Source organism: Trachymyrmex cornetzi, unplaced genomic scaffold, assembly GCF_001594075.2.
Source record: "Trachymyrmex cornetzi isolate Tcor2-1 unplaced genomic scaffold, Tcor1.1 scaffold11, whole genome shotgun sequence".
Taxonomy (NCBI): Eukaryota; Metazoa; Arthropoda; class Insecta; order Hymenoptera; family Formicidae; genus Trachymyrmex; species Trachymyrmex cornetzi.
Genome location: NW_017295653.1, coordinates 2,261,292 through 2,273,462, shown reverse-complemented (window position 1 = coordinate 2,273,462; position 12,171 = coordinate 2,261,292). Strand labels below are relative to the sequence as shown.

Genomic DNA, 12,171 nt, shown 5'->3' with positions numbered 1-12,171 from the left:
CAGTCGCCATCTTGGCTCGATCAGATGCCTGAGCAAATCAGAAGCGTTCGCGCGCGCGTTGCGTGTGGCCGCGATTGATCAGTCGCCATCTTGGCTCGATCAGATGCCTGAGCAAATCAGAAGCGTTCGCACGCGCGTTGCGTTCATGGTGGAAGGGATAGTGCTATCCCTTCCACCATGGTTGCGATCGATGTATGGAAATCTATGTAGACGTGAAGCTTCTGATTTGCTCAGGCATCTGATCGAGCCAAGATGGCGACTGATCAATCGCGGCCACGAATTTTCCTAGATGCCCATTCCAGTATAGAGTTCAGTGCCGCGACCTAATAAACAATAGATAGAATAACGGAGGTAACGCTAATAGCGCCTCCCCGAACGCATCAAGAGACTCGAATATTATATAGAGTCCCTATAATGAAAGTCAAGACATGAAGGGCGACGCCCTCGTGATTGGTCGGCGCCATTTCTAGACGCTTTCGATGTGTTAGTGAATCTGTGAATTGGTGTGAGCAACTGTTTCATGGTGTAGTAGTACAAACAGGCGCGAACACGTCTATTTGTGCTGTTTCCGGCCGGCGCCCAGCAATGGCGTCCTTCCGGTCTTATGTCTTGACTGTCATTATAGGAACTCTTAATATTATTGCCTTCCAATATTACTGCCTTGCCTTCCCTCTACTGACAAAATGTCGAAGCATATACAACTATTTTATCTAAAAAGATTAAACTCTTAGCCACATTTGGCGATACAGTGTATCAATTCTAGTGGAAATTATAGTTTCCGAATTCAGAGAAAAACTTTTTTTTGTCATAATTTTATGTGTATTCTGGAATAAGATATTAATCAATAATAAATTATTATTGATGGGCTGCCATGTCCTCTTTCAAGTTTCTTTCTGCTTCAATCATTTAAATACACAACATGGATTATAAATAGTTGTTAAAAATATTATATAATGACATTAAACATTTATTCAAAAAGTATATACCTATATTAATAGAGTTTGTACGAAGTTATTTCTTTGAGATGCATACAATACATATAACTATACAATGTCCCATATATAAAAAATATTACAATCATTGAATTTATTATTTTACAAGTTAACGTCGATCGAAGATAAAAAATAAATATGTATGTACAACATTTGATCATTCTTTAAAATATCAACTAGGTTGAGCATCACTGTTCTTTACTTCGACTGGACTGAGAATGGTGAGCACATATTGCAGAACTTTAACTAATTCCTGCTCCTGTTTACTAGCATCGATACTTGACAACGTAAATCTGCCGAGGGCTTCCCGAATGCTTTGAGAGAATCCAGCACTTCGCATAATAAGTTTTCCTTTTTGATTGTTGTTGATCAAAGACCACAGCATGGATCCAGCCAAATTGATCTCACATGGCGATCCATTCTTAAAAACGTCGTGCAACAGATTTATAAAATCCACTGTAAAATAACAAATATAATGTAATATGCAATGAATATAAATCATTGCACCTATCTTGCATATTTGTATTTGTATATTTACCTGAACTAAGAAGCCGAGGTCTATTCGCTATGTTGAAAGCTAAATTACGTAATATCGATATTGCAAGTACTCTGTTCGTTGATGAAGGACATTTTGCTAAATACATTAGGACGTCTAGAGAATCAGTGGCCTAAAAAATATACTATATATAGTTATCAAGCAACTAATATATTTCTCTATATTTTACCTTTGGCACGCACAATTGCCCTTCCTCGTAGTAAGTAAAATCTAATAAAAACTCTAGACAATACAGTTCCACTAATGGCCATGGTTTCGTTCTTTTGGTGATAGTGGGATGTATCTTGGTAAAAAGCTGAAGAAGATTACTCTGTAAAATGAACAATTAATTCATAGTTAATTAGTGTGGAAATGCTCGTACTACTAAGCACATGCTCATTACTAAGACTGTTTGCTTAGTGCGCTCTGTAAGCTTCTATTTGTATCGTTCATTACATGTGAAAGGAAGATAGAATGAAATTTACAGCACGTGAGCGCCCAAAGTAAACGCAGTCTGAGTCTCATTGCTTCAAAACTATTCTCTAATTACAATAACGGGTAGATGATGTAATTACCTTCGAAATGCAGACTCTACACTCATGAACATGCACCGCGTTTCGCAGGATGTGGAAAGCAAAATGCATCTTGTGATTATCGAAAATTTGACCGGCCCTTTCTATTTCTTTGCACGTTACTTGTATAACAACGTGTATCAACGCGAGCGTATTTGGCGTTTTTCTTAAGCCACTTCCCGGTAATATGGTCGTTAATGTTAAGGATAGTGCGGCTAAAAAATGCGATAAAATTAAAGCGCAATTAATTTAAAAATGACACAGAGAAATCGTATATCTTTGTCATCAATATTATTTATATTATTAACAACTAAATGCTTTCAAATCATCTTACCAACATTACATTTCGTCGTGAACGTCGCCAGTAATTTTAAGGCGGACGTTGATACTGTTTTATTTAATGCTATCCAAGCCCACAACTTATGTACTACGTCTGCCAAGCCTTCCTTTGTTAGGCTTTCCTTAACACATACGTCTCCGCACATAAAGTTCATCAGAAGTATGAAGATATAATTCACATCGTGCAATAGAGGATGAACCTGCAATTTAAAAAAGTGGTTTTTATAAATTCGTATAGAAATTGTGATTAATTCCATATAAATGTTTTATATGTCTTCCTTTACTTTCTTTTCCGCTTGCTTCTTGTAAAGCTCAAATGGTTGAAGATTCAATTTGACATACAATTCTTTTAGGATCATCAACGCAGTCTCAGAAAGATTACCCCATAACGCCGTTCGCTTCGCCTTCTTTGACACGCATAGTAGATTGGTAAGGGCGCCTACAATGAGATCTTTGTCCTCCGATTGTTTGCTGCTCTTTTTAGATTTTGCATAGCTATGAGCGATGAAAAGATGCAGCAATAGTCCACATAATTCGTCTCCTATAGTAGTAGCTTGTTCTTGATTCGGTAGCTTATCGTCTTTTGCATGCGAATCTTTCTCGTTTTCATTCGATTTTCTGGAATGCGCGTTCGCGTCTCTTATTGATAATTTGTTGACGTTCGATATGACATCTCGCAAAATACCATCCTTGCTTTCAATCGAGACATGTGCCACATTAGTATCCAGCACAGTTTGTAATAAAAACGTGCTATTTCTTCCCAGGGAATCTTTCTGAATCTCGTGAGACAGTAGGAAAGTTAAGAGGCTAATAGCACTCATTCTCAAATCAGTCATGGAGTCCCTTATCGAGAAACAAATGGAAACCATGACCGTTTCAGGGCCACATAATTCTAACGCGCTTTGAATGGCTTCAAAGTGCTGGTCTTCCGTTAACGAAAGCACAGCCACAAAATTATAAATCTCCGTCCAGAATCTGTTGCGTAGATATATCAGACGCGGTTCAGTAAACTCTAAGAAAATTACTGCATTAATTAAGGATGTGGGATATTGTTTAAAAATTCAATTAATGATTATATTAAATATTAAAGTACGTACGATATAAATCGATATTTAGGAAGCAAAATATAGTATAAAGCGAATCAGGGGAAAAAAGTACGACGGCTGCGTATTCATTGCTATGCGTGATACAATTTGTTAAAACTGTGCAAATGCTAATATACATCTCTAATATGTCAGAATAATGACTCAAATTTTTCCTGCTTCTGATATCTTTCGGAATCTCAGTTAAACACCTTAAAATGAAAGAAGAGATATCTCAAATGAGATAATATAGATGAAAAGATAATCTAATGTTATATCTATATATATATATATATAAAATTTTTTTATATACATACCCAAGTAAATACTTATCAATGGAATATTCGTAAATTTGCCGTACCACCTCATGTTGTCCGATGAATATTAAATTGTTCAATAAGTTACAAGCAGCTGTAATAAGTGAAGGCGTTGCTATTGATTCCATAAAATTGTCCATATCAGTTATTTCAGAAACCCTGCCGGAAACTAGGAAAAATATACAAAAATGAATTACAAATAAAATTGTATAAAATAACTTTTTAAAGTGTACAATTAAATAATATAATTACAGAGTTGTAACTCATCCTGACAATTGTATAAGTGCGATACGGTGCGTGGTACTAATGAAATGCAACTAGATTGCAAACTTTGCGCAATCATTGCTTTGCTATCGTTTCCTTGACATTCGGACTGTTCCGCGTCTAAAGTAGTCAACATATAGATATTGGAACATAGTATACTGATTTCATGATACACATTGCGTTGTTCGACGTGTATCAGAATAGCTTGTGGTTGTAAAGAATCGTCCTGTACAAAAAGATCATCCTTAAATATATATAATTTCAGATATGTAAAAAATGTGATATTTTATATAATATTAATTAAAATATGAATATGGTTTGTGTGATATTATTAAAGATAAAAATTTTTTTATTTAAAACTAATTCTTCTCATCATTTTCGCACTTACACATTGAAAAGTCATAGAGTTGCAGTTTTTTAGCAAGTTGCAAAACGCGATACACGCTTGTTCTCTCACTAAACAAGATTCATCTCTGCTTGTGATACACTGGAGCAATGTGTGACACAAATCACTCGGTGCCATGGCGATTGCGTTGAAGAGTTGCGATGCAGTATGTACTGTGTTCATCAAACCTGCCAATAATTGTAAAGCCGAAGCGCGTACCAAAGGATCTCTATTTTGCCATAACATGGGTAGCCAATTTAACGAACGGCCTTCTTCGCACCAAAATACTATCCATGACTAAAATGATAATCGTATTATTCGCATGCATTGCCATTAATGATTAACGTGAAATAAAAAACGAATATAAAAATGATTTATAATACGCAATTAATAAACAATAATTCGTATATAACATATCATTTTCAAAACACTATAAAATAGAAAATACTTACATTTTTATTAAAATTGACTTGCATTTGATGCAACAAATGATTAAGACATATTATCGAATTTCTGGTTATTGATAAACCCATAAAACTGACAGTACCAGCACCATGAAAGGACACGATCGGCTCAATAAGCGTATTGCAAAGCGACAATAATAGATTCTTATGATTTCCCCATTCGCACTGCCCAATCAAATACGTCAAACATGTTAGTAACCAATCAAGATATGCTGTAAAAAAGAAAAGAAAGCACATTTATAACATTAAACTTTATAAAATATCGACATTATGAAATAAAAGCATCATTCAAAATTTAGATGTAATATATCTAATCGGAATATTAATACCGAGATTGTAGAAATGCTGCTGATCTCCAAAACATAATGTTGAAACAACGAACTCTACAAATCGAATCCAGGTGTTTTTAGGTTCGTCGTTAGATTTTTGCATTTTTTCGATCACTGAACATGTGCGTACTAATTTGAGTATAGATTGATGTACATTCTGATTGTCAACTTCTAAGTTCTTAAATAAATCTGCCAGTGATCTCGTCATGTTTTTCATAATTCTACTGATCCATGAACCTTTTTCTGAGAATTAAAAAAAAAAAGAATTATATTAATATAATTCGTATTTAGAAAAAAAAAACGTTCGCTCAATACATTATCCAAGCCATCTTACCTTTCTTTGCAACATTTAAATATAATTGTAGAAAAATTAGAACGTCCACAAATAAGTCACAGTCCTCTTTACTTGTGGGATGCGATAATAAAAATCGCTCGAATGTTTGTTCCCATGGAAGTGACTCGATATCTTTTTCTTCAGTTCGTTGAAGTACTTTGTAAAATTTTAGATACCTGCAAAATTAAATAATTATAATGAATAATATACTATAATATATATTTGTAACAAAAATAGCATTAATAAAAATTATTAACTTAATAATTTAATAATAGCTTACATTGTAAGATAATCTAACGCACATATAACGCTATAATGTGTAGTAGAATTTTGAATATTATAAAGTTGCTGTTGACAACAGTATTGAGGAAAACTATATCGTAAAGAAAGAAGATCGTTTTCAAGAATCATCAGTTTCTGTGAAATTTCGGAATCCTTTAAGTCATCCAAACATTTCCATAACATATTTGCACCACCGTTCCATTCCCAGGCCCAATACTGTCTAATGAAAGTCAAGACTACTGAATTGCTGCCATGAAGTACTATAAATTATAAAAGAAGTATTTATGTTTTAGTTTTATAACTCAAAATCATGCAAGGTTAGTAATATAGTTTCAGTTATAATAATTATTATATATGATTATTATAATTTTGTACTTATAAAATATATTTTATAAGTACAATTACTTACATGACATATCAGATCGCCTATGTATACTCGTCTTCCAATGAGATCTGCATATGAATGGTAGTTTCATGTTTGTCACAACAATATATGGTAACGAGATATGTGACGCGATATTATTTTCTATATCTCTTTCACTAACTCTTATAATATATTCATTATAAAGTAGTAAACACAATAGTTGTGCGCCATCAGATTTCACACATTCGTTGTTTGGAAACAAAAAGAGACCTAAAACGTAAAGTTTTATATCAAAATATCATTGGAATTTTAGTAGGTACATATCTTTCAATTAAATTTTGAACAAATATGTGGAATAAAAAATCATAATCAAATATACATACTTCTTATGATGTTAAAAAAAACATCAGTGTTGAGAGATAACTCATGTCGTATGGTACATTCAAAAAATGCGAGTAGTTTTAGTATGCTGATTATCGGAATCACAGAATCTGGATAATTTACATAATTCTTTTCTACCTAAAAATAATGTTTAACATATTTAAAACATTTAATGTTTTTAAATCACAGAAAAGCCTGCAATATTTTTTTTATCAAGTACAGTAACTTACCAGTGATTTATTGAAAATATCCAAAATCAAAGGCAGTCCACCTTGATTAATAAACAATTTATGTAAAGAAGTGTCTGAAAGCATCACACTAATTTGTACTAATGCAGATTTTCGAATTTTTGGATCGACATTTGGTTCGTTCAACATTTCTAATACAGATAACATATTGCTTCTCTGCAAACACAAACATTTTTTTTAATTAGGCCCAAAATCATTATATATTATAATTATAAATATATATATAATAACATTTTAAATTTAATTTTCTATTTTAATAATTTAAAATATAAAGAACAATTTCCTTCCAAATATGACTCGTCAAGACTGTAAAAGATTTTCAAATATTTTGAATGCAAATATGTAACCTGATAATTGCCTTCTGATCGCTTAACGAAGTTTTTACGCTCAAATATACAGAGTGAACTAAGAGGTAAGCCGTGTAAAGATGATAAGCGCGGCAATTTCTGGACAGAATCCTTTTCCTTCCCAAGGAGCCAGATTAATCGACATAACGCTTCTTCCCGAATATTATTATCTGATGAATAGAGAAATCTTAAATTGCCTTTTAACACCTGAAATTGAAAACAATGTAGCACATAATAAATAATCACAAATAAACGTTTTTGATAAAGTTAAATCACCTCAAGAAAAGGCAACTGTATATCATTGGAAACATCGGGATCAAATATTTTAGTTATACATTGTCCTAATGGTGTATAGGTATCAGCGTGACATTGTAAAAGGTACAATACAGGAATCAGAGCTTCTAGAGTTTTCAACCATCCAGTTTCGCCCATTTGTATTTTTCCTTTCAATATAAACACCAGCATGTCTCTCGACATTTCATTTATCTGCATATCAAATAAAAAAAAATTAAATTAAATTGTGAAATCAAAAACCCTATATATAATAATTTTGCAATAGTGAATGTTTGAACAAAACTGCCTGATAAAAAATTTTTATTTACCCTGCTATCTTCACTGCTTGCACCATGAGAAATAATTTCTGTCAGGACATTTGGTTCAAGCAGAAATATCAAATTTTCCCATGATAATTTATTATATTCTACCCCCAGAATACTCTTAATCAGAGTGTAGCATTCGGCATATGTGGTATATCGAACGTCTACATCAGCATTTGCTAATAAATGCAACATTATTTTTGTTGCCAGAGCACAATCCTCATCATTTAAAGAATATTTCGGGATATCTTGTAAAAATTTTATAGCAGTTTTAACGACGATTAAATTTTTATGATAAGAGAGACTCAATTTGGACGCATGTAACATTCTTAACGTTTCCGAAGGTGATTGCTCCGATAAGTTTTTTAATATATAAATAGCTGACTGCATAGATTTTGCGACAGTTCTAGTTTCATCAAATAATTTTATCAATGCTGTTTGATTAGAGTCTTGAAATTGCTACAAAAAGAAAGATTATTAGAAATAATTACCGCGGCGATATCGATGAATAAATAAAAAGATTTGAATTACTTACACGAGCATATTCTAAAAGTATGGAATGCAACGCTGGATATAATAGATATATTGGTGCGTCCATCACAGCATTTGTTATCGATGCCTTCAAAGCATTCGGTATAACAGCGTTGGCCAGCTCTAATGGTACGATACTGCTCAACAACTTCATAATAATAGTAGTAAGATACAAGTATGTTATCCTCAAGTGATCGACATTACTGCAGTTTCCAAAGTATTCCATCACTTCCCCAATTAAATTGAATAACGCTTTCAAATCATCATTTATCTTCGATGCCGTACCGTCGTTGCAGAGCCATATATTCGGCATTACACAAATTGTTAACAGTTGTACTAATTCATGTGTTAGATCCGTAATATATTTGATGTTTCGTAGAGGAAATATGGAATCGATAGGAATGCTTAATTGGGTAAGAACGTGTTTCAAAGATTCTATACAATAAACCGGTAGAAGCATCTGCTGCAACTGTAAGACAGAATCGTCGATATTTTCACTAATACTTTGACTTCTATCACTAGTCCCCTAAACAAGAATATTATAATAAAAAAATGTGAAGAATGATAAATTTGATAAGAAATTAAAATCAAAAACTACTCACTGCTGATTGATATGCTTGATAGTTTGCTTCGCGCAGACCACTATCTGGACCGTCTCCACCTTCTGAGGATGTGTAAACGTTGCTATCTAACTTACTTCCTAATAACTATATAAAAAAATTATGCAGGCAAAAAAAACAATCAATAAATCATTATATTATTAAACATAAAAAGATTGTATTACGTATAACTTTTTGTATCAATTAAATAAGATATTAAATATTACCTTTTGTTTTTTATTTGCTACACATGGTTCACAGTAATAATAAATGCGAAACCTTAGAGACCGAGTTAATTTACGCAAAGTTCTTAATACAGTTGGAACTATACATGCAATATTAGTTTCTGACATGCTAGTGCTAGAGTTAAGAAGACCATTAAGTATCTGTAACATTTTAGATACATGTATTTCATTAATCATTCAAACATATAATTCATTAAAAGAAAATATTTACCGTGATTATTGCGGGCCGCTGAAGGAAAACTTCTGCTGGAAAATCTTGCATCATAACATTTGTTATAAACTGACAAGTATGTAGTATATGATTAATATCGACGGTATTATTAAGAGCTTCTTCAACTGCAGTAAGTACACCTCTGTCCGATGTAACTAGCGGCTGCCATGGCATTACTAGCCATTTAATACCACCTTCTATCGTTTTGGAAACTCGCGTGCCAGTCTCACGATCCAATGTTGTATCAAATGTAGTACTATAAACAATTATACAATATATTAAAATATAAATTTTATATATAAAATATACATGCATGCTATTAAAAAAAAAAAATTTTTTTCAACGCATATCTTTTGGACAAATCCTGATTTTTTAAAAGAGTGCTCAATAACAATTTTGCTATTCTATCTATATTAATTCTTACTTGTCCAAGATAGACGGCAGATTTACAATATCATTCAAATTGTCATAATCTTCTCTTTCATAGTCCTTATTCTTATATCTAATATAATTTTGTGTTCGTATTCTATGTCTATCAAATTCTGAAAATTCTGTGGCAACATCCTGCAATGGTAATGATTATCTCTATATTTCTGATATATACAAAATATTAATACACAACTATTGTCATTTTAATACATATGTTTGACACACTTACCCAACTCTTTTCTAAATGCAGAATAACTTGTTCAATTTCATCTAATTTTGCGTACCATTCAGGAGAGAGGTTTCTCCTCAATTCATATAGCTCATTTTGGAACTTCAACTTGCCAAATGCATTCAAATAACTGTTTGCATCTGCCTTGAAGCAAAGATGATACATTAATTAAAATACAGAGTTATTTATACTGTAAGTTAAAAAATATTTTACAAAAATGTAAAGCGCTATTTAAAATAGATATCTTTTATATCAGAAATATCTCATTTTAAACTTAATTGACAAACATTTAAAAAAGTATTGGATTTTTCCTGATCTTCAAATTAATCAGAAATCATCAACAAGATAATCTAAATACCTTTAAAAGCCGCAATAACAAATTCAGTACTTTCTCTGGCTGTGGTGCAGTCTCGAATGAAAACCAATTAAACAGTTTCTGAATTATCTCTCTCTTGACAGCATTGCAATCACAGACAAAACCTAAATCATACTTGGAAATAATATTATCCAAAGCTCGCAGTCGTATCTCTTCAATAGTGTGGCCTGCAAAAGAAATGTAAAAGTAACGAGAAAGACACAAAATAGATGTGTGTTCATATCAAATTTTTCAAAATAACCAATTATTTCCTTTTATATCCCTTACCAAGTTTTTTAACGTGTACAGCAGTTATTCCGGCAGTGCTCAGCATCGTAGAAACAATTCGTCAGAGGTTATCTGTCATAGGTTATCTGTCATCCAGGCTTTGAAAATTTAACCGCCAAATTTGGTGGAAAGAGCCACAAGATAAACAACAAATAAGAGCGCTGATAAATAACGGCGGTTCGCGACAGTATTTGCGCCGCGCAGTGTCACTGTCGGTGGATAACCAGCCTGTATTATCGACGGGGTTTTCTCAAGGAATTACAGAAATCATTGTTAGATGGCGCCACATGTACCGTTCGCTGCCGATAAGAATACCCGCGCGATCATCGACAACCGTGTTTATCGTAGAGATTTTAACGGGCGCATGCTCGGGGTGCGACGCAACGTCGCGAACTCAATCGAATTTCGTACGGTACGGCGGCGATTACGCTTCGTATCATTACCCGTGGGAGTATCTATGGAAATTCGTATTAATCGATGAATAGAATCTTCAAATAAATATTTAATGGTATTCGTTAGTACTGTGCCGTACAGAGAGAGAGAGACAAGGGTAAATGGAATGAGTTTGTAATTTTAGGACAACTTTAATTGAACTTCAATTAATTTAATATTTATTAAACATAATAAATAGTCCATATTATTTTGTTAATATATTGAGAAACGTTTGTTGCTGAATATATGTAAACAAAATAGGAATAATTTTACTTTAACATTATGCTGATCCATTAATTTATCAAGTAATATTTATCGTATTGATTCAATTAATTGTAGATAAAATTATCAATTTTTTTTGTTTAAATATACGGAAAAAATTAAAAATAATAAAGTATACAATTTATTAAAAAATTTTGCTTTAATTATGTTGGTTGAATTAACCTATCGATTAATTTTATTATAAATAAGTATCTATAAATATTATTTTATTAAGGATAGAATTATTAATTTTTTATTATTAACATGTTTCATACTGGGTCGATTTGTAACTTAACCACCTCGCATGAGTGATTGACCATGGTATTTTTATTTGCGTTTGGTAAATAAATATTTGTTAAATAACACGTATTTCATAATGATTAAAAAAATGACAAAATTTATTATTATAAAGATGAAGATGTAATGTACCAATATTGCATTATATATATATATATATATATATATATTTGCTATGTATATTATAATTATATATAAATCCAGATGATACAAAAATTATTTTATAATTACGTTCCTTTTAGCTAAAATTTCAAATAGTCTGAATGAAAAGTCACCGGCAATTTACATATATACGTGACACATGCTAATATATGTATTAAAAAAAGATTAGGAATATGATAAATTATATAGGGCGTTTCCAGCAAGGACACAGTATAACACAGTTAATTATTACATTCTTGTTGTTTGCCAACGTTAAACAAGGATGAAATAATTTACTGTATTACACTGTATCCTTGCTGGA

The 12,171-nt window shown here is 32.2% G+C and overlaps 1 protein-coding gene across 1 annotated transcript; it reads right to left on the bottom strand.

Annotated features, from left to right (window-relative positions):
• Positions 1 to 1,116: 1,116 nt before the first annotated feature.
• Positions 1,117 to 10,804, bottom strand: ana3 (rotatin homolog anastral spindle 3). The gene is made up of 28 exons (XM_018510060.1): positions 10,719 to 10,804; positions 10,434 to 10,618; positions 10,076 to 10,219; positions 9,842 to 9,981; positions 9,418 to 9,673; positions 9,189 to 9,347; positions 8,965 to 9,069; positions 8,367 to 8,888; positions 7,838 to 8,290; positions 7,512 to 7,721; positions 7,236 to 7,442; positions 6,871 to 7,044; positions 6,643 to 6,778; positions 6,305 to 6,529; positions 5,894 to 6,155; positions 5,614 to 5,789; positions 5,280 to 5,522; positions 4,939 to 5,162; positions 4,490 to 4,783; positions 4,090 to 4,327; positions 3,838 to 4,006; positions 3,536 to 3,732; positions 2,723 to 3,450; positions 2,434 to 2,638; positions 2,103 to 2,314; positions 1,718 to 1,858; positions 1,531 to 1,660; positions 1,117 to 1,448 (listed from the first exon to the last, which is right to left on the bottom strand). The coding sequence occupies exons 1-28, from the start codon at positions 10,762 to 10,764 to the stop codon at positions 1,165 to 1,167; spliced, it is 6,465 nt and encodes a 2,154-aa protein (XP_018365562.1). The 5' UTR covers positions 10,765 to 10,804; the 3' UTR covers positions 1,117 to 1,164.
• Between the last annotated feature and the right edge of the window lie 1,367 nt (positions 10,805 to 12,171).